This window comes from Balaenoptera ricei, chromosome 11 (assembly GCF_028023285.1).
Source record: "Balaenoptera ricei isolate mBalRic1 chromosome 11, mBalRic1.hap2, whole genome shotgun sequence".
NCBI classification, from domain to species: Eukaryota; Metazoa; Chordata; class Mammalia; order Artiodactyla; family Balaenopteridae; genus Balaenoptera; species Balaenoptera ricei.
Window position 1 is genome coordinate 25,445,369 of NC_082649.1, and position 23,314 is coordinate 25,468,682.

Consider the following 23,314-nt stretch of genomic DNA (forward strand, 5'->3'; position numbering starts at 1 on the left):
ATATATTTTTAACTTTAAAATTCATGTGAATTTTTCTATACTAACCTTGACGGTTTTAAAATATTTTAAAGTTCTTACTTATCTACCAGCCAAATTACTTTTTTAGCCTCATTGATACCTCTACCCCAAGGCCCCCACTTCCTTCCATCCAAGAAGGTGCTATGTTTAACCTGTGGCTTAAAGCAGTTTTGTCGAAAGTGTACAAAATGAAGGAGAAGCTCAAGACGATTCACTGGGTCAAGGAAGAAAAAAGGGGGGAGAGGAGAAAAAAATATATGTATATGTAAATATATATAATATACAATATATAAAAAAATATATAATATAGAAAATATATGTGTATATAATATATATATAAATGAATATATATTTTATATATAAATTATATAATCACACATTTAATAATGAGCTGTTACATACATAGCTATATATGGCACTTTGCTTACTTTTCAAAAACACCTCTTTTGTATGAATTACTTCATCCTTTTTTAAAAACATTGTCAAAAGAAAGGCAGACTGCCACGTGCAGCGCCTCATTTGGATGTGTCTGGAGTCTTGGAAGCTTGACTACCCTACGTTCTCCTACAAATGGACCTTGAGAGCTTGTTTGGAGGTTCTAGCAGGGGAGCGCAGCTACTCGTATACCCTTGACCGAAGAACGGTCCTCCTCTATCGGGGAAGGTCGTCCTCTTCGACCGAGCGCGCAGCTTCGGGAGGGACGCACATGGAGCGGTGAGGGAGGAAGGGGACACCCGCCTAGCCAGCCAGATCAGCCGAATCAACCCTGGCGATCAATGGGGTGACAGATGTCGCAGCCAGATCGCCCTCACATCCGAGACAACACAGCGCAGCACGCGATATATAAACCTGAAGAGATTTTTAACTTTTTGCATAGGTCGACTTGTTTTTCCTAGTCGGATCTCTAAAAGGCACTTTAAAGGCTTAACCTAACTAACACTTAAATGATCACTTAATCCCTAAAATTGCTAAAATTGGTGTTAAAACGGGCTTAATTTTGGGTTGTTTTCATATTATCCAGCATGCCTTGCAGGTGGGAGGGGCATGCTAAATAGTGCCGTGTCTATTGGTGAAATCCTCCGGAGCCTCGCCCACCGAGAGCGCCTCGGGCCTCCCACGGGTCGCCTGGCTGCAGACCGCTTGCTGGGGGCTTTGTGCGGTTCTGGTCACTCCGAGCGGACCCAGGTCTGTCTCCCTTCTGCCGCCCCCACCTGCCCTTTCCCCTCGTCTTGTTTCTCCCGCCTCCGAGCTTCTCACTCTCCCTCCATCCCGGAACCACCCCCGCATTCCTCCTATTCCTGTCTTCCTGCCCCGGTCCTTTGCGTCCCCGCCCCCATCGGGGCAGACGGGGGCCCCTGGGCTGGGGTGGGGTCTTGCTTGGCTCGGTGTGCGTATCATGATTAACCCGCTCTGTGGAGTCGGCAACCCTGGGTGGAAGGCAGGGTCGGATGTTCCCCGGGGCGGGCCGCACGGGCTGAGCGGCCACGCGGAGCGCCGGGAGCCTATCTCGGCCGCCGATCGGTGGCCTGGGCGCACCCGGGGCTGGGGGCCCGTGTCCGGGCGGGGCGGGGGCGTGCAGGATCCGGGGCCGCCACCGCGGGCCTGCCCACCGACGCACGTCTTGCGGACAGTAGTAATCCTCGGCCTCCCTACCTCCCTGTTGCTGTGAGGCTCAAATCTGATGCGTGTGAAAGTGAATTTTTGCAGAGGTTCCACGGGTGTGTACGTCTCCTCCGCGGCCCTTGGCGTCTGGACTGTAAAGGCCGAATTTGGGAAATCTCAGATTTTCAAGGTCAAAGTATATGATGTTCTGATTCTGTGAAGTCCCATGCTGCTAGTACAGATAGATGTCTTTACAGCAAATGGCCCCAGCTTCCCAAGATCCAGAGTAATAAATCGTAACGATATGAAACGGTATGAAAGCCAAGTGTTTTGTTTTGTTTTGTTTTTAAGTTTTAAAATGGTGGTCTGTTTTTATTGAGTGAGGGAAAACGCAGTTAAAAAAAAAACCACAAAATCCCTTCCCTTCCAACCACCACAAAACCCCCCAAACAGTTTTCTGTGCCAAAATCCTGAATATTCATTTAGCGCCTGAGCTCTGGGCTGAGGACTCGAAATTGAGGCTGTTCTTTTGCGAGGAGCTGCTGCGTTTGTTTTTCAGAAAACCTGCAAGGCCATGATGGCTACGAAGCCCAAACTCCACTATCCAAATGGACGAGGCCGGATGGAATCCGTGCGATGGGTTTTAGCTGCCGCTGGAGTCGAGGTACCCTACCTATATGCTGTTTCTGCACAGATTTGTCCTACAACGTTGAGACTTGAGGGAAACGTCAATGGCGGAGCCCTGTCCTCTCCCACTAATATTACAGACCTGCTTCAGTGAGTCAGAAGAGTCCTTCCCCTCAAGACTTTTTCTTTTTATAAATGGAGTGTAGTTGATGAAATTGTATTTAACTTTCAGCTTTAATCATTGGCTTCTGATCTACCACCAGTAAATATTTATTAATGAGGAGAAAAGGAACGAACCTGCAATTTGCCAGTTAACAGCCAGAACTTTTGTGACTATAGAATCTCTAGGTGAATTTCGTATTTATTTCAGTGGCTTCAGACCGGCAGCCTTCCTATCTTGTCTGCATTCCTTCCTGTATGCTTTGGCCCACAATGGTTTTGGTCTTGTTTTTGTTCTGCTCTTGTAGCTTCTTATTTATGGAAATTTTCAAATACGAGCAAAGATAGGACATTGCCATGAGTTCCATGTACCTGTCACTCAGCTTCAACAACCATCAGCTTTATGCTAATCTTGTTTCATCTATCTCCTCCCCTCTGTTTGCTTTGTTGGGAATATTTTACGTTTCATCTGTGAGTACTTCAGTTTTGCTCTCTAAAAGATGAGCATTTTAAAACATAACCACGATACCATTATCGCACCCAACAAAATTAACAACAGTTCCTTATTATCACCTAACAATCTGATTGTCTCAAACAGGCCTTGTTTCAGTCTGGCTCTAAATCAGGTCCACACATTGCATCTGATTACGTTTCGTTCATTATTTTAAAAAATCTGCAACATTTCCTCTGCATTTAAAAAAAAATAAACTTTGCATTTGGAAATAATTTCAGATTAATAGAAAAGTTCTAAAGATAGTGCAGAGTGTTCCCATGTAACTGTCTCTGTCTCCCTTAATGAAAACATCTTACCTAACCACATCAAAACCAAGAAATTAACATTGGTGCATAACTAAGCTACAGACTTTATTCAAATCTGATTGGTTTTTCCACTAATGTCCTTTTACTATTCCAGGATCCAACATTGTGTTTAGTCATTATGTTTCTTTAGCTTTCCTCCATCTGTGACAGTTTCTTAGTCTTTCCTTTATTTCACCACCTTGACAGTCTTGAAAAGTATTGGTTAGGTTTTTTGTAGAATACTCCACATTTTGGGTTTGTCTGATGTTTTTCTCATGATTAGACCGGGTTTGAGGGAAGAAGACCACGGAGTGAAGTGTCCTTCTTATTACATGATATGAGGGGTTACAGGACATCATGAGTCGTCGTCACTGGTGCAGTTAAGCCTGGTCACTTGGCTCCTTCATTCATCAACTAATTTTCCCTCTGTTCTTTGGAAGAGAATCATTAAATTCAGCCCACACTCCCAAGGATGGGAATTAAGCTCTACCTCCTGGTATCTGCATTTAGAATTCTTATGTAAGGAAGATTTGTCTCCCCCCCCCCATTTATTTATTTATTCCATCATTTATTTATATCAGCATGAATTTAAGTATATTTATTTTATCCTTTCGATTAAAATTCAATAATTCTTTTGTTGCTCAAATAGTTCCAGCTTTGGCCATTGGGGCTCTTTCAGGTTGGCTCCTATGTCCTTTCCATGTAGCCCTTTTTACTTTTTTATTTTCCTTCAGCATTTTCTCACTTTCTGACACTCTAAGATGCTCCAGGCTCATCTTGTATTTTCCTTGCCCTAGCCCTAGTACTTCTCCAAAGAGCCCTGGTCCCTTTTATTAGAAAATGGTATTAGCAGCCAAGATCTGGGTGCTAAGTGTCTGCATTTGTTTCTAGTGCCATTTGTGGAAGAAACTGCGTTTAGAATGCACCCCATTCTGGATTTGGCGGCTTTACTCTCATTTTAACATGTTCTATTCTCTATATTTCCTGTAAACTACTAGTTGGATCCAGAAGTCTGATCAAATCCAGGCTCCTTTTTTTCTTTCTATCTCTGTTTTTTTTTTTTCCTGCCAGACTGCGGCAGAGGTGATACTGCGATCATATTTCTCTTGTGCGACATCCGGGGTGCATGATGTCTGCCTGTCTCGTTTTCAGCGTTGCTGAGTTTGATCAGTGTGTTCCTGTGACCTTAGCCTGTTCCACACAGTATGAAGTTTCCTCCATCACCCTTTCAAGTGTCTTTTGCAGCTTTGATCATCACCATTGTTAGAGGTTACAAAATGGTGATTTTTCTATTCTGTCATTTCACCTAAATTTATTAACTGTGATACTCTTGTAAAGAGTAATTGTTCACTGATTAACTACTTAATTACCTTGAAGTACAGTTCAAATAAGAAAAGCAGGATAATTGCTTGATTCTGCCACTTATCAATTTTCAGAATAATGAGTCGTTACCCTAGCAACCTCCAGAGGTGACAAATGAGGGTTGACGTGTTTGGGGTTTTGTTTCTTATTGTTGGTTTGGTTTGGTTTTGGTTTCCTTGCCTATCATTATAACTCACCACACAGTGTTTTTACAGTTTTCTAAATTAGTCGATATCATTTTTATATACAAATTCTGATTTCTGACTTCTCTTGAGAAGTTGGAAGATCTAATGATCCTGGGGCCTCATTCCCATAGGGCAGCAATTGCTGCTTCTGAGTAGGGACGGTCCCTAGAGATGGACCTTTCGAGTCCGCATAGTCCCCACCATTCCCTATTGTCTCAGGACATATTTTCTAATTGTGTTAAGAGGAAAGTGAAACAATTCTTGATCCTTTGACTTGAACCTAGTCAGCTGATTTATGTCACCTGTCTAACCCCTGTATGCTTCTGAGTTTGCAGTTATTTAATAGGTTTTGAAGAGGGTGTCTTATATGTGTATGTACTAGAATCCCGTGTCAAAGCTCCTCTTCCCTAGCTTCATTCTGCCCCTCCTACTCTGCTGTGAGTCAGCATTCTTGGTTACAGTCATAGAAGCCCAACCCTAAGTAAGAAAAACAAAAAGGAACATGGGTCATGTGATCTACCTACCCTCAACCAGGCAGGCAGGTGGGGTACAGTAATTAGCCCAGCGTGGTTCTCAAGCCCACTCCTCTGACCAGGGTGGAGGGAGCTAGACTGGCCTCCCTCATGAGGGCTGACCACGTGGTTTGCAGGAACAATTCCCAAAAGGTGGTACCAGGCGTCCCTGTCCTTTCTGTGCCCAGTGACATTTTCAGCTGTATTTGTGCTCATACAGATCTGAAACAGGAGGGCCAGGCTGGCAGCCACTGGATGAGTTCATGATTCCCAGGGTCACGGTGTCGGTTAGAGCCTGATGTGTAAAGCATACGCATCCCAGTAACTAGGTGCCTCACACCTGCTGAGAGACAGCGTGGCCTAATTCAGGGAGTCAGTCTTCCATCTCACGCTTGGTTTGAGTCCTCAGACCTTGCTCTGTGCTGGGTGCTGCTTCTTGGCTGCTTGGAGCTTCATGGGCCCAGAGACCACCCCCACCCCAAACCTGGTCACATCCTCCTTGTGGAGAGGGCAATGAACAGCGTAAAAGAGAAGATGTGAAGGCCACTAACTCCTCATTCAGGACTTCTGGGCAGTTCACTTAGAAGAAGGGGGCGTGTGAAGAGGGAGCACGTGGTGTGGACACGGGCACTTCTCCAAGGAGCCCAGTGGGAACAGCACCCCATCAGGGCACAGAGAGGGCTGACTGTGTGGATGAAGCCGCACGCTGTCTGTCCTTACAGCCCGCAGCAGCGGGCACACAGTCGCCAGCTCCTGCGAGCTCTGCCTGGTGACTTTTACCCTTCCACCCTCTCCTACCCTCTAATCTCCTGTACCGGTGCTAGATTCTTCTTACAGACCAAGTTGTATAAAGTTTGACTGAAGAGAGTTTCTCTGGTGAGAGAGAGCATGCATTTTGCTACGTGTTCCCAGAAGTCAAAAACCAGAATCGGAACAATTTGGAAGGAATTAAAAAAAAAATTTTTTTAAATTAAAGTATAGTTGATTTTGGGTGTACAGCAAAGTGATCCAGTTATATATATCTTGCACATTATTTTCCATTATGGGTTAAAACAAGATATTGAATATAGTTCCCTGTGCTGTACAGTAGGTCCTTTTGTTTATCTATTTTATATATAGTAGTGTGTATCTGCTAATCCCAAACTCCTAATTTATCCCTCCCCCACCCCTTTCCCCCCTGGTAACCATAAGTTTGTTTTCTATGTGTATGAGTCCGTTTCTGTTTTGTAAATAAGTTCATTTGTGTCATTTTTTTTTTAGATTCCACATATAAGTGAGATCATATGATATTTGTCTTTCTCTGTCTGACTTACTTTGCTTAGTATGTTAATCTCTAGGTCCATCCATGTTGCTTGGAAGGACTCGTTTTTTTAAAATGTACATTTCTGGTCTCTCCCAACTACTGGATGTAAATCTCTGAGGGAAGAGCCTAGAGACACACACACACACACACACACACACACACACACACACACACACACACACTTCCCCATGTGCTTTATAAATGATCGTGGTCATAAAAGTGTGAGAGCCGTGGTGCAGAGGGAACACCACCAGCATCACACCTGACCAGCTGGGCATTTGGACAAATGCCTAGAACATTCTTGCCCTGAAGTTAGTGCTTCCTGGGCCACAGATGGAGTGCCTCTAGGGGCATTGAGGCCCCGTCCTCACACGGGAGGACGCTGGGAGTAGGAGAAGCCATGCCTACACATCCTGATGCCCGTTGAGGCGGAAGAGAGAATGGCCACGTCTATGCTGTCAGCTCTGCCCCTCCTGGGATGATGGGGCAGCGCAGGGAGAGACGCTGGTGGGGAACCATCTGGGGACTCAGTGGGCACGTGAAGGGCATCAGTACATTAGCACGAGTTTTATCTATCACAAGAAAAGGAACTTTTCAGTGTTTCCCCCCCCCCCAAGCCTTTTAGTTTGAAAACTTGAAAACCTACAGAAAAGTTGTAATAGTACAATGGACACCTTTTAACTAAATGGACCAGTTGTTAACATTTTGCCACATTTGCTTCCTTCCCTCTTCTCTCTCTGCTTTATTTATTCTTAATCACTTGAAAGTAAGTTGCAGACATCTGCATGTATCTCCCTGTTAAGAAAGAAAGAAATCATTGTTCTAATAACCGCAATATCATGGTCACAACTAAGAAAGTTAACACTAACTTTACAACATCTAATATACAATTCATATTCAGAAGTTCCCTCTCGTCCCCCAAAAGTCTATGTAACTGTTATTTAACTATTTAGCAGTTATAACTGCCCCTCCCCCCATCCAGGATCTAATCAAGATTCAGATATTTGGTGGTTATTTCTCTAGTCTCTCTTCATCTATCAATAGAACAGAACCTGCATTTTGTTCGTTTCTTCCCTACCCTTCACTTAACAGAAAAGGAATGTGTGAAGGAGGAATTGACTCTCTTGCATGAATTTCTGCCAACAGAAGTAAGGAATCAGTTATGTGACTTGGAGGCCAAATGACATAAAGAATTATCAGAAGAGGGCTACCTGGCTAAAGTCGATTCCCTTTTAAATAAAGATTTGCCCTTGAGAGCAGAATTCATGCTTTTGGTCGGGAAGAGAATAGATGGCTAGGAAACGGGAGCCAGACAAGTGGTGAGGACCACAGAGTGGGAACAGCAGAGGCAAAAAGTCCCCCAGACCAGTTTCCAAACCTTGCACGTCCTGGAGGAGCTTAAAAACAAAACAGGCCATTTATGTTACAGAGTGTCCCACATCCTGGATATGCCCCATTTTCACCTTGCAGTTTGATCCAAGTTAAATCGGTTGTTGAGCTTTCTGCAGTGGTGCAGTGTCCTCACTGTGTCACAGCAGGGAGCACGTGATGTCTCAGGGTGTCCCCCAGTGGAGAGCTGAGTTTGACCACTTGGTTAGGTGGATGGTGGGATCTCCAGATCTGCAGAGATGTGTTTTCTTTGTCATAATAAGGAACTTGTGGGGTGCCACTTTGAGATTGTGTGAATATTCTATGGCCCATGACCCAATGATTTCAGCATCCATTATGATCCTTATTAGAATCAGTTATTACATTATGGGGTAAAAATTGGTGATTTTCTAATTTTACCATTAATTAGGAATAATTCTACATTAATTAGTGCTAATTCTGTAAAAGAGAGCTTTCCTTCTCCCTTTTATTTTAGAATCATCATTTATGGACACAGGGGTTTTTTTTTGTTGTGTTCTAATCCATAACTGATATCACTCTTTTCGATACTTAAATTGTCCCAGATGTGGCTAGAGAATCCCTCGGGTAGGGTCCTGCGTGCCTTTGCTTTTGACATATCCATTAGTCTTTGAGTACGTCCTCACTTTCTGACATAACAGAGTCAACCTTTTCTTCTGGGAGTCCAGTGATATTTAGAAACAAGATGTGGGTACTGAGTATGCTCTTTCTCTCTGCTTTTGAGGCAGTTTAACTTGGTATTTTCAGTCCTGAACCTGTAATGACATTTCGCTTCTTTTTTTGGGGGGGGGGTGTCTTTTTGAATTTAGTTTGATGAAGAATTTTTAGAAACAAAAGAACAGTTGCAGAAGTTGCAGGATGGTGAGTATCAACATGTATTACTGTCGGTAATGCTGATTTTCTTTTCTAAGAACCCGTATTTACGTGGAAGGGCAAAGATACTGCTGACACTAAGCATCCAGACCAGTATCCTAAAACCAGACAAGCAAGAGGGAACAGTAGCCGAAATTGCCAGGAAGTCTCTTCGTATTCAGTAGTTCTATAAAAGCTGGCGAAAGGGAAGGAGCAGTTCCTCCCTCCGTCCCAGTGGGCAGCCCTTCTCCACCTCTCTCTCGTCCCCCGCCCTCCTCTACCTTTCCCCCCTTTCTTCCTCTCCCTCATCCCTTCCCTCCTCATTTTCCACCTCCTCCGAATTACCTGAGGCATCTGCACCTGCTTGAAGTACGCAGATAAAAGTCACCATTTACACTGGGCCGCTTTCTGAAATAAGTACCAAACAGGTGTGACATCAGTGAAAGGCCCCCTTTTAACTCCTGGTCACACCCTCCCTCCACACCCAGGCCCCTGTAAGCATCCTCCCTCCCGGCCATCAGCAGGGTCCTGAGGCCCAACTCAAGGCTCCTCGGAGAGGGGCCAGCTCTGCAGGGCTGTGATGCCCCCGTCATGAGTGACACTGCCTCGCGTCACCAGGCCGGTGCTGAGTACACATCTCCCCTCGACCCGCGTGTGCCCCCAAGCCTCGAGCCCCCCCAGGGCTGGGCTGTATGCTATACTTGCAGCTCTCCCCGACGTTTGGTGTGGGGAAAGTGTTTGAGACAGGCTTCTTGAAGAAAGTAGTGGGTTACTTTTTGACCAGTGACAACGTACTTGGTGGTAGGTGGTCTGTGGTAGTGGACGCCTGTACGTGAGTATCAGCTGGTGACTTAGGTTTCATGATCAGATTGTCAAAGCAGTGCAGTCATAGAACATTCTAGAGTGATGGGAATGTTCTCTTCTGCAATGGCCAGCGCAGGAGCCACCAGCCACATGTGGCTTTTGAGCACTTGTAATGTGTCCAGGGCGACTAACGAAGTGAGTTTTAAATTCTTCAAAAGTTTGATTAATTTAGAGTTCCCTGGTGGCCTCGTGGTTAGGATTCTGGGCTTTCACCGCTGTGGGCCCAGGTTCAGTCCCTGGTCAGGGGACTGAGATCCTACAAGCTGTGCATTGCAGCCACACACACAAAAATTAATCAACTTAAATTTGGGTTTAAGTATACACACGCCGCTTACTGGCTACTGTATGGGCCAGCGCACCTCTAAAAAAAATGTCTTCACGACGTTTCCCCTACCCTTTGTCACTGAGGCTAGGTGTTCTTCCTGGGGTGAAAATCAAAAGGGAAGATTTGGATCAATGCTAGTCTTCAGGCTTGTTTTATGGCTAAATCTGCACCCCTGAATGAAGTTGGGGGAGCTTTACACTGTTTCCTAAGGCTGTGATCCCACTGTCCCTTTTCATTCAGCAGAGCATGTTTTGATGGGGGTGCAGGGAAGAGATCACTTCTAACTCTGGGCTTCCATTCCCAGGTAACCACCTGCTGTTCCAACAAGTGCCAATGGTTGAAATTGATGGGATGAAGCTAGTGCAGACCCGGAGCATCCTCCACTATATAGCGGACAAGCACCATCTCTTCGGCAAAGATCTCAAGGAGAGAACCCTGTACTGTGGCCCCTCTGGCGTGTTCTCACTAGTCCGCTTACCAATGCTTAACTGATTAGTCGTCCTCTACAGCACACCCGTCCACTTCATGTCCTGTGTCGTTAGTGGGAACAGGGAACAAACGCCCAGAAAGGTCGTCAAGACCAGCTGGAAAATCAGTACAGAGAATCTGAGTAAAATGAGAGAAAAGAATTGAATTCAGATATTAGAGCCTGTGTCTGGGGTGTGGCGCAGGTTTCAACATGTTTAAATGCTTTGATAGTTTTTTATACCTTTCTTGCAAATGTATTATCGCTGAGTATTAGGAATAGGAAGCTGCTGTGACATTCAAGGCCCAGGATACTGTGCACTGGATTATAATTTGAACTCAGAGCCTGGTCCTTGTACCTCCTGGATCATGACCCAGGGCAAAGTGTTACGCTCCAGTGTCCTGATGAGTTTCCAGTATGATGGGGATAATAACAGCACATGCCTCCTAATGCCATAGGATTCAGTGAAATATCGGATATAGAGTGTTTAGCACCGTGCCTGGTACACACCAAGCATCCTATAAATGATACCCACTATTTTTACAAATGTGAAGCTCCACCTGCACCAAGCCTAGGTGCTGGAGTGAGGGTGGCGGAGTAGGGGCCAGGAGAAAGGACATTCGTGGCTCTTGTGCTTTGAGATGTATGACAGGTTTTTCTGAAAGAGTTTTCTGAATCACAGCTAGAATTGACTTTGCATCTTTGCTCTAAAGGGACAGGTGGAGATGAATGCTTCTTGGTGTTTAAGTTGCCAGAGCCTTAAGAGAAAAACACTCTGGATACTTAGTTGTGGAAGCCAGTGAGTTCAAAGAGAGGGGTGACTGAGAAAACGCTTTTTTGTGTTTTGAAGGATTGACATGTATGTGGAGGGAACCCTGGATCTTCTGGAACTGATTATCATGCATCCTTTCCTCAAACCAGACGATCAGCAAAAGGAAGTGGTGAACATGGCCCAGAAGGCTATAATTAGATACTTTCCTGTGTTCGAAAAGGTAGGTGGCAGTGAAGCCTGTGAACATGGCATCACCAGACCACAAATGCCCCTTTCTGCTCAGGCAGAGTAAAGCTGAGCCCTGCTAGACCAACCTCCTGGACTCCTGAGGGCTCACAGGTGCCATCAAGCACAAAGCCAGGATGTCTTGGAGCCGCTCAGACTCTTCCAGAGTCTTCCATATTTTCTGGGAAAAATATGAGCTCACCCATGTGTGCATTGTCATGCTTACATTCGCCAGGTGCCACCTTGTGCAGGATACAGAAGAGAAGAAGCCACCTACTTCATTCATTCTTTCATCATCCTACCTGATAGTTTGGTATAAAGAGAAGAACCATTGCTGTTTTATTTCTCTTCCCTGTGCTCTTTTTGTTTTCTCTTCTGTTACTTCTTGTCTCATTGCCATATCTGTTTTTCTGAGCTTCAAACTCCTCCTCTCTTTTCCTCAACTGAGAGGGACTATTTTAAATGCTTCAATTAAAAAACAAGAGAACGTGAAAATCTGGAATTGGCAGACTTCCTCTGGCCATTGATGTGGAATTAGATGTAAGAAGGAGGAGAGATATTTTCTGAGTGTTTCTGTCCTTGGTTTCGTGGCCTCTTGCCCACAGGCAGTTTGTGAACGTAAAATACGATGATGCAGAAATGTGCTGGGACGAGGGAGGAACAGGTGCCTTGGAGAAGGGTCACTGCCGGTTCCTCTGTCCCTGTGGCCCAGACTGTGTCAGGGCTCCACCGAACATATGAGCTAAATAATTGTCACCTTCTTTTTACCCATAATGAAATAGAATCACAGAGAGACTGGGTGACATGCCTAAGACAGGAGCCAGGACTGCAACTCTGGACTCTTCATCCTCTCCCTGTCCGGCTCCAGTAGCTCTGTTTGATTTGGAGTCATATTAGAGTCCTTGTCACACACACGTAAACACACACTCACACTCACGGGCATCCGCAAAGGGCACCTTCGCTGTTCTACCACTGTTCCTTGCCCCTTCCCGATCACCATCTATTCCTATGAATCTCTGCACCTGTGTTACTCTCAAAATGAGAGTCAGGATGAACTCTCATTCTTTTAATTTTCCCTGTCTTAGAAGACGTGAAAGGAAGCCTGCTTTTTTACTGTCATGTCTAGTTTATGACTGTGAGTCCTGACACACAGAAACACAGAACTGGCAAATGAGATTAGACTCCTTGGACAGGACCAGTGGCTTTACGTCTTACATCACTTCCCCTGAATGCATCAGGGCTAATTCTTTTCTGTAGATACATTTATGGAATAGAGGTATCCTTTTAAAGCCCTGGATGCTAAATCTAGAATTAATATTTCCTTCCCCTTTTTAGGGTCTCATTCTGCTGTAAAGCAGATACTTAAGGATGCTTTCATTTCTACACCTTTTTCACTGTCTCCCTCTCATGTAGGGAACTTCTTCTTAGTTGATGTTATTCGTAAAAGGATAAAAGGACAAGGTCGTCGTTTCAGCCCTTCTCAGATACTGCACTGATTCCACAGCTCCATCATTTTCTCCATCTCAAGTATTATAACCAATGTAAAATGTTTATACCCTGCAGGTTTTACGGGGTCATGGACAAAGGTTTCTTGTTGGTAATCAGCTGAGCCTTGCAGACATAATTCTACTCCAGACCATTTTGGCTCTAGAAGAGAAAATTCCTAATATCCTGTCTGCCTTTCCTCACCTCCAGGTACATAAAACAACGTTTGAGAAGACTGGCCCAGAACTCTTAGGCCTTCCTTCGATATCTGTTGTTTGGTAGGCTGTGTATGGGTGTGTGTGCGCATGTGTGTGTGTAATTCTTTCAGGTTCTAGTTAGTAAAATGAAATGAAGGTGCAGACTTGAAATTGGTTTTCTGGTTCCCAGACCCTTAGAGCTGAAAGATCGTTTACATGTGAAAGAAGTTGTCCCTCGGTATTGTTGCGTGACTACACTCTTGCAACGAACTCCATACACAGTTTGCCAGTAGGGACCTGCTGGAGACGTAGTTGTAGGGACCAGGGGCTGCTCATCTACTTGTGCTGGATGTGCTGACGGGAGGACCCGAGAGTCACCATCAAAAACAGCCTTGTCATCAGGGTGTGGCTCCCTTTCTCAGAAATCACATGGTCTCAAATTGGAAATGTTGGAGCCTGAGTTCTGAGAGCTAATAAGAGGCACCCTAAACATCACCCCAGAGAATTCTCACCATTATTCTTCCTCAAATTCCAAGGACAGACTTGTGTGCGTGACTCAGTTGATGTTTCGGTGTTATTCTTGCAGGATCGATCATAGAATTTAGAAGCAGAAAAGGGCTTTAAAAAGCAAGTTTCATCCGATGCCTTCAATATATTGAATACATATGAAGAAATAGAGACCCAGGGTAAAGACGTCAGCAGCCTGATGGCCTCGTTAGTGGGTGTCTCAACTTTGTCTAGAATCTTAGCATTTTATCTCCAAATGCAATGGGCTTTCTTCTGTGCTGGTGGGTTGGCCCCTTGAGCCAAATCAGGCCTGCCACGTGTTTTTTTATCACTCTTGAGCTAAGAGTGGTTTTTACTTTTTTTTTTTTTTTTTTTTTAAACATCTTTATTGAAGTATAATTGCCTTACAATGGTGTGTTAGCTTCTGCTTTATAACAAAGTGAATCAGTTATACATATACAATATGTTCCCATATCTCTTCCCTCTTGCATCTCCCTCCCTCCCACCCTCCCCATCCCACCCCTCTAGGTGGTCACAAAGCACCGAGCTGATCTCCCTGTGCTATGCGGCTGCTTCCCACTAGCTACCTATTTTACATTTGGTAGTGTATATATGTCCATGACACTCTCTCACCCTGTCACATCTCACCCCACCCCCTCCCCATATCCTCAAGTCCATTCTCTAGTAGGTCTGTGTCTTTATTCCCGTCTTGCCACTAGGTTCTTCATGGCTTTTTTTCCCCTTAGATTCCGTATATATGTGTTAGCATACTGTATTTGTTTTTCTCTTTCTGACTTACTTCACTCTGTATGACAGACTCTAACTCCATCCACCTCATTACAAATACCTCCATTTCATTTCTTTTTATGGCTGAGTAATATTCCATTGTATATATGTGCCACATCTTCTTTATCCATTCATCTGTCGATGGACATTTAGGTTGCTTCCATGTCCTGGCTATTGTAAATAGAGCTGCAATGAACATTTTGGTACAAGACTCTTTTTGACCTATGGTTTTCTCAGGGTATATGCCCAGTAGTGGGATTGCTGGATCGTATGGTAGTTCTATTTGTAGTTTTTTAAGGAACCTCCATACTGTTCTCCATAGTGGCTGTATCAATTTACATTCCCACCAACAGTGCAAGAGAGTTCCCTTTCCTCCACACCCTCTCCAGCATTTATTGTTTCTAGATTTTTTGATGATGGCCATTCTGACTGGTGTGAGATGATATCTCATTGTAGTTTTGATTTGCATTTCTCTAATGATTAATGATGTTGAGCATTCTTTCATGTGTCTGTTGGCCATCTGTATATCTTCTTTGGAGAAATGTCTATTTAGGTCTTCTGCCCATTTTTGGATTGGGTTGTTCGTTTTTTTGTTATTGAGCTGCATGAGCTGCTTGTAAATCTTGGAGATTAATCCTTTGTCAGTTGCTTCATTTGCAAATATTTTCTCCCATTCTGATGGTTGTCTTTTGGTCTTGTTTATGGTTTCCTTTGCTGTGCAAAAGCTTTTAAGTTTCATTAGGTCCCATTTGTTTATTTGTGTTCTTATTTCCATTTCTCTGGGAGCTGGGTCAAAAAGAATCTTGCTGTGATGTATGTCATAGAATGTTCTGCCTATGTTTTCCTCTAAGAGTTTGATAGTGTCTGGTCTTACACTTAGGTCTTTAATCCATTTTGAGTTTATTTTTGTGCATGGTGTCAGGGAGTGTTCTAATTTCATACTTTTACATGTATCTGTCCAATTTTCCCAGCACCACTTATTGAAGAGGCTGTCTTTCCTCCACTGTATATGCTTGCCTCCTTTATCAAAGATAAGGTGACCATATGTGCGTGGGTTTATCTCTGGGCTTTCTATCCTGTTCCATTGATCTATATTTCTGTTTTTGTGCCAGTACCAAACTGTCTTGATTACTGTAGCTTTGTAATATAGTCTGAAGTCAGGGAGCCTGATTCCCCCAGCTCCATTTTTCGTTCTCAAGATTGCTTTGGCTATTCGGGGTCTTTTGTGTTTCCATACAAATTGTGAAATTTTTTGTTCTAGTTCTGTGAAAAATGCCAGTGGTAGTTTGATAGGGATTGCATTGAATCTGTAGATTGCTTTGGGTAGTAGAGTCATTTTCACAATGTTGATTCTTCCAATCCAGGAACATGGTATATCTTTCCATCTATTTGTATCATCTTTAATTTCTTTCATCAGTGTCTTATAATTTTCTGCATACAGGTCTTTTGTCTCCTTAGGTAGGTTTATTCCTAGATATTTTATTCTTTTTGTTGCAATGGTAAACGGGAGTGTTTTCTTAATTTCACTTTCAGATTTTTCGTCATTAGTGTATAGAAATGCAAGAGATTTCTGTGCATTAATTTTGTATCCTGCTACTTTACCAAATTCATTGATTAGCTCTAGGAGTTTTCTGGTAGCATCTTTAGGATTCTCTATGTATAGTATCATGTCATCTGCAAACAGTGACAGCTTTACTTCTTCTTTTCCGATTTGGATTCCTTTTATTTCTTTGTCTTCTCTGATTGCTGTGGCTAACACTTCCAAAACTATGTTGAATAATAGTGGTGAGAGTGGGCAACCTTGTCTTGTTCCTGATCTTAGTGGAAATGGTTTCAGTTTTTCACCATTGAGGACAATGTTGGCTGTGGGTTTGTCATATATGGCCTTTATTATGTTGAGGAAAGTTCCCTCTATGCCTACTTTCTGCAGGACTTTTATCATAAATGGGTGTTGAATTTTGTCGAAAGCTTTCTCTGCATCTATTGAGATGATCATATGGTTTTTCTCCTTCAATTTGTTAATATGGTGTATCACATTGATTGATTTACGTATATTGAAGAATCCTTGCATTCCTGGGATAAACCCCACTTGATCATGGTGTATGATCCTTTTAATGTGCTGTTGGATTCTGTTTGCGAGTATTTTGTTGAGGATTTTTGCATCTATGTTCATCAGTGATGTTGGCCTGTAGTTTTCTTTCTTTGTGACATCTTTGTCTGGTTTTGGTATCAGGGTGATGGTGGCCTCGTAGAATGAGTTTGGGAGTGTTCCTCCCTCTGCAATATTTTGGAAGAGTTTGAGAAGGATAGGTGTTAGCTCTTCTCTAAATGTTTGATAGAATTCACCTGTGAAGCCATCTGGTCCTGGGCTTTTGTTTGTTGGAAGGTTTTTAATCACAGTTTCAATTTCAGTGCTTGTGATTGGTCTGTTCATATTTTCTATTTCTTCCTGGTTCAGTCTCGGCAGTTTGTGCATTTCTAAGAATCTGTCCATTTCTTCCAGGTTGTCCATTTTATTGGTGTAGAGTTGCTTGTAGTAATCTCTCATGATCTTTTGTATTTCTGCAGTGTCAGTGGTTACTTCTCCTTTTTCATTTCTAATTCTATTGATTTGAGTCTTCTCCCTTTTTCTCTTGATGAGTCTGGCTAATGGTTTATCAATTTTGTTTATCTTCTCAAAGAACCAGCTTTTAGTTTTATTGATTTTTGCTATTGTTTCCTTCATTTCTTTTTCATTTATTTCTGACCTGATCTTTATGATTTCTTTCCTTCTGCTAGCTTTGGGGTTTTTTTGTTCTTCTTTCTCTAATTGCTTTAGGTGCAAGGTTAGGTTGTTTATTCGAGATGTTTCCTGTTTCTTGAGGTAGGCTTGTATTGCTATAAACTTCCCTCTTAGCACTGCTTTTGCTGCGTCCCATAGGTTTTGGGTCGTCGTATCTCCATTGTCATTTGTTTCTAGGTATTTTTTGATTTCCCCTTTGATTTCTTCAGTGATCACTTCATTATTAAGTAGTGTATTGTGTAGCCTCCATGTGTTTGTATTTTTTACAGATCTTTTCCTGTAATTGATATCTAGTCTCATAGCGTTGTGGTCGGAAAAGATACTTGATACGATTTCAATTTTCTTAAATTTACCAAGGCTTGATTTGTGACCCAAGATATGATCTATCCTGGAGAATGTTCCATGCGCACTTGAGAAAAATGTGTATTCTGTTGTTTTTGGGTGGAATGTCCTATAAATATCAATTAAGTCCATCTTGTTTAATGTATCATTTAAAGCTTGTGTTTCCTTATTTATTTTCATTTTGGATGATCTGTCCATTGATGAAAGTGGGGTGTTAAAGTCCCCTACTATGATTGTGTTGCTGTCAATTTCCCCTTTTATGGCTGTTAGTATTTGCCTTATGTATTGAGGTGCTCCTATGTTGGGTGCATAAATATTTACAATTGTTATACCTTCCTCTTGGATCAATCCCTTGATCATTATATAGTGTCCTTCTTTGTCTCTTATAATATTCTTTATTTTAAAGTCTATTTTGTCTGATATGAGAATTGCTACTCCAGCTTTCTTTTGATTTCCATTTGCATGGAATATCTTTTTCCATCCCCTCACTTTCAGTCTGTATGTGTCTCTAGGTCTGAAGTGGGTCTCTTGTAGACAGCATATATATGGGTCTTGTTTTTGTATCCATTCAGCCAGTCTGTGTCTTTTGGTGGGAGCATTTAATCCATTTACATTCAAGGTAATTATCGATATGTATGTTCCCATTCCCATTTTCTTAAATGTTTTGGGTTTGTTATTGTAGGTGTTTTCCTTCTCTTGTGTTTCTTGCCTAGAGAAGTTCCTTTAGCATTTGTTGTAAAGCTGGTTTGGTGGTGCTGAACTCTCTCAGCTTTTGCTTGTCTGTAAAGGTTTTAATTTCTCCATCAAATCTGAATGAGATCCTTGCTGGGTAGAGTAACCTTGGTTGTAGGTTTTTCTCCTTCATCACTTTAAGTATATCCTGCCACTCCTTTCTGGCTTGCAGAGTTTCTGCTGAAAGATCAGATGTTAACCTTATGGGGATTCCCTTGTGTGTTATTTGTTGTTTTTCCCTTGCTGCTTTTAATATGTTTTCTTTATATTTAATTTTTGACAGTTTGATTAATATGTGTCTTGGCGTGTTTCTCCTTGGGTTTATCCTGTATGGGACTCTCTGTGCTTCCTGGACTTGATTAACTATTTCCTTTCCCATATTAGGGAAGTTTTCAACTATAATCTCTTCAAATATTTTCTCAGTCCCTTTCTTTTTCTCTTCTTCTTCTGGGACCCCTATAATTCGAATGTTAGTGCGTTTAATGTTGTCCCAGAGGTCTCTGAGACTGTCCTCAGTTCTTTTCATTCTTTTCTCTTTATCCTGCTCTGCAGTAGTTATTTCCACCATTTTATCTTCCAGGTCACTTATCCTTTCTTCTGCCTCAGTTATTCTACTATTGATCCCATCTAGAGTATTTTTAATTTCATTTATTGTGTTTTTCATCGTTGCTTGGTTCCTCTTTAGTTCTTCTACGTCCTTGTTAAATGTTTCTTGCATTTTGTCTATTCTATTTCCAAGATTTTGGATCATCCTTACTATCATTATTCTGAATTCTTTTTCAGGTAGACTACCTATTTCCTCTTCATTTGTTAGGTCTGGTGTGTTTTGACCCTGCTCCTTCATCTGCTGTGTGTTTTTCTGTCGTCTCATTTTGCTTATCTTACTGTGTTTGGGGTCTCCTTTTCACAGGCTGCAGGTTCGTAGTTCCCGTTGTTTTTGGTATCTGTCCCCAGTGGGTAAGGTTGGTTCAGTGGGTTGTGTAGGCTTCCTGGTGGAGGGGACTATTGCCTGTGTTCTGGTGGATGAGGTTGAATCTTGTCTTTCTGGTGGGCACGTCCACGTCTGGTGGTGTGTTTTGGGGTGTCTGTGACCTTATGATTTTAGGCAGCCTCCCTGCTAATGGATGGGGCTGTGTTCCTGTCTTGCTAGTTGTTTGGCATAGGGTGTCCAGCCCTGTAGCTTGCTGGTCGTTGAGTGAAGCTGGGTCTTGATGTTGAGATGGAGATCTCTGAGAGATTTTTGTCGTTTGGTGTTACGTGGAGCTGGTAGGTCTCTTGTGGACCAGTGTCCTGAGGTTGGCTCTCCCACCTCAGAGGCACAGCCCTGATGCCTGGCTGGAGCACCAAGAGCCTTTCATCCACACAGCAGTTACAGGTATATTGCCTGTCTCAAAAAAATATCTTCTGGAAGAAGATCTTCATGAGAAAGTCTTCTAGTCATGCACTTAAATCACTTTTTTAAATTCCATAAGATATCTTCTTAGTAGAACAGGCCATTATCCATATTTTAAGTGCTATGGATTACAATGGGAGTTCCATCTTTAAATTCCTTACACTATCGGAGGCCTGAGCAGTGGAAGCTGCGGACCCGTCTTCAGGGCCAGCTGAGGGCTGCAGTCTCAGAAGGGAACTGCTGAAAAGGCACAGATGGCGCCTGCCGCCTTCAGACCAGTCCCGACCTCAGGTAGCGGTAAACTCAGGAGCTGTAGCAGGACCCTCTTGGCGGCAGCAGCCAGCTCTTCCTTTACGACCTCCCCAGCGCCTTCACAGGACGCGCGCTGAGGCGTTACATTTTTAAATGGTTGAAAAAATATCAAAAGAATAGTGATACTTCATGACACATGAAATTATATGAAGTTCGAATTTCAGTGTCCGTAAATACCTTTCATTGGCACAAAGCCAGGCCCGTTCATTTATGCATTGTCTAAGGCTGCTTTTGTGCTACCACAGCAGAGTTGAGTTGTTCTGATACAGACCGTATGGCCTGCAAAGCCTAGAATATTTACTAACTGGTCCTTTATAGAAAAAGGTTGCCAATCCCTATAAAGACAAGATGGACACATCTTTGACCAAGTTATCAAAAGCCAAGAGAGACACACACTAAATCTCCAAAGAGTAACACATATACTTTAAAAAAATTTTTTTTTCCAAGTCTAGTGAACATCATTTTGACATACTAATGAGGACAGCAACCACCGGTTAAATACATACACCCAGAAAATGAGAACAGAAATCTTCAACAAGGCAAACAGCCATTATATAGATTAGCTCTCTGTTCCTTTCTTCCTGCAGGCACAGAGATGGACATTTTACAGTTTGACTTTAATACCAGTAGATCCCTGAAATGGCCCAAGGACCTGTGGATATTTTCCATCCATGATGCTAACAATTTGTTTTTTAAATCCCAGGTACTTCTGTGTAAACAAATTTAATACCTGAACAGGTCAAGTATCAATATTAAAGGACTTCAGAATCTAACACCAGATCTGATTAAATTAAAGGGTCACTCCTGCATTGATTAAAGGGGAAAAAAAATAGTCAAAAGTCACAAAAGTTTTATTATACATGACATGTGTAAGCCCCAGATAAATCTTGAAATGATAAATCCTTTGGAAAAAGCTTCTAATTATTGGTAATAACACAAATAATACAAATACCGTAATACAAATGGTTCAAATAAGTAATAAGAAGAGAAGATTGTCATATTTACATAGAATTAATTGACATAATTATTAGTTTTTGTTAATATTAGTGATATATGTATGAATGTTTCTGTATGTTTGTATGCCTGCTTAATTAAGGCTGTGCTTTGTACATAGTATACATTTAATAAATAGTAGCTTTTTAAATCAATGACCTCTTTATTTTGAAAGATTTTGTTAGAATAATTATATATGATGGATATACAGTTCTTCGTGTAGTTCAGAATTTTCACCAGATCAAATGGATTTTTCTTCTTAATTACTGAAAATTGGTAAGATTTGACTCTATGAATGAAAAATAAGATTTTTTTTCTTCCATTACAGTTTACGTGAATATCTGGTATCTGATAACTGAGCCCTAGGCTACAAAAAATGCAACTGGCCATCTTTCACACATAGCCAGAAAGAGGATTCATTTGTTAATAGGAGTAAAAATGTCAAGGCAGCTGAATCTTAAAATGTAACTTGTACTATCTGATGAATTTTTGAAACAATTTTATTTAAATGACTTTTATTTAAATGCATTTTTTCTGAGATCAATACATTTGAGGTACTTCCTATGTCTTTTTCATCCTTCCTTTTTTCCTTTAAGCAAGTATACGCCTATCCTAAGTATCTTTTTTATTTTTCTGTCTCTGAAAAGAGTTCACATCTCAGTATGAACCGTGAGATTTGTATAGAGCCTGGCCTAGATTCCAGCCACTGTTGGCAGAGATTATAAATGATCATACCAAGAGATCAGACCCTAAACAGGTGCTGGATGACAGTTCTATTTGGGTCTCTATAGCAAATATTTATTGAACGTATTCTGATGGACCATTTTGGGGTTTTTTTTTGGTCTATTTTTTTATTGAAGCATAGTTGATTTACAGTGTTGTGTTAATTTCTGCTGTACAGCAAAGTGACTCAGTTATACACATATTTATATACATTCTTTTTTATATTCTTTTCTATTGTGGTTTATCCCAGGATATTGAATATAGTTCCCTGTGCTATACGGTAGGAACTTGTTGTTTATCCATTCTATACGTAATAGTTTGCATCTGCTAACCTCAAACTGATGGGCCATTTTGCACCGCCCTATTGTCGTAGAAATGAATACCTTTGCTTTTAGCCTTGAACTTTTGCGTTTTCCCTTTTCAGGAGTTCACAGTGAAAATAAGTAATATCCCTACAATTAAGAAATTCCTTGAACCTGGCAGCAAGAGGAAGCCTCCTCCAGATGACATCTACGTGAGAACCGTGTACAACATCTTCATGCCGTAGGACAGCAGCAAGGCTGTGAGTGAGCGCTGTCCCCCAGAAATCGCTGTGTCCACAGTTGTGTCTTAATTGAAGCCAGGCTGCCGTGATCCAGCTCTGTCGTGGTGCTGTGTACATTGTTCCTAAGTTGGTCTTTCATGTCAAGGAGATCTCTTCTAGAAACATCAACCTTTTTTGTCCAGTGAGTGATTGTTATGGGACCTCTTCTGAAAACCTTTTTGGAGGGGCCGGCATTTAAGTTAGATCTGCTTTGTCTACTCATTTCCTGGTAACGAGGATGGGTAGGACTTCATGTTGTCCCCTGAGCTTCTTTTCTCCTCTCCTTATCCCATTCTCAACCCCCTCCAGTCTCTTCCTGTTTTTAGTGTCTAATAACAATGGAATTCACTAGATAGTGAGTAACTCTCCTCTGAGCTATAATAATAATAGATCCATGGTAGTAACGAATGCCATTGATATTTGCCAAAATAAAGGATTTACAATTCATTGCCCTGCTGCTAGAGTTTTTAAATTAAATCGTTTGGAATACGTTCACATGGTTCAAATATCAAAAAAGTATAAAAGGCTATACAGTTGGAAGTGTTCTTTTCAGCCCTGTCCCCCCAGTTTTCTTTGGTTCTGCTCCCTACAGGCAAACATCATTATCATTCCAGTTATATTTGACACAAGTATAAGAAAATATAAATATATTTAACTTTTGTCCTCTTACTACCCAAATGGTTATTTGGAGGCTTCTAATTTTTTGCATTTCAGAACTAAAAGTATGGCTTGTTAATACTGCTTTAAACATGTGTTGACTTACATCTCAAATATTAATTGACCACCTGTTATGTGCCAAGCATGGTGCCAGGAGACAAAACCCTAGATCAGAGGCCCTGCTTTAGAAGAAATTCACCACGCAGTAGGCAAGATAGATGTGTCAACAGCAGAAGTAATTTTAGAAAAGAAAGAATTGCCGCTTTGAGAGTATCTAATAATTAGGAATTTAAAAACTGGAAAAAGGCAAGTGTTTGATCCACGTCTCATAAAGTGGACACACTC

General features: G+C 42.0%; 1 protein-coding gene across 5 annotated transcripts; it reads left to right on the forward strand.

Annotated features, from left to right (window-relative positions):
- Positions 1-1,113: 1,113 nt before the first annotated feature.
- Positions 1,114-22,759, forward strand: GSTA4 (glutathione S-transferase alpha 4). 5 transcript variants are annotated; one of them, XM_059938488.1, is made up of 8 exons: positions 1,137-1,203; positions 1,878-1,932; positions 2,180-2,284; positions 8,783-8,834; positions 10,319-10,451; positions 11,331-11,472; positions 13,041-13,172; positions 22,154-22,759. In XM_059938488.1, exons 3-8 carry the CDS (start codon positions 2,195-2,197, stop codon positions 22,274-22,276), a joined length of 672 nt encoding a protein of 223 aa, XP_059794471.1. In that variant the 5' UTR covers positions 1,137-1,203; positions 1,878-1,932; positions 2,180-2,194; the 3' UTR covers positions 22,277-22,759. The 5 variants fall into 5 exon arrangements, with proteins under 5 accessions (XP_059794470.1, XP_059794474.1, XP_059794471.1 ...); XM_059938487.1 differs by lacking the exon at positions 1,878-1,932 and having other exon boundaries at positions 1,114-1,203; XM_059938490.1 differs by lacking the exon at positions 8,783-8,834 and having other exon boundaries at positions 1,139-1,203.
- The last annotated feature ends 555 nt before the right edge of the window (positions 22,760-23,314 follow it).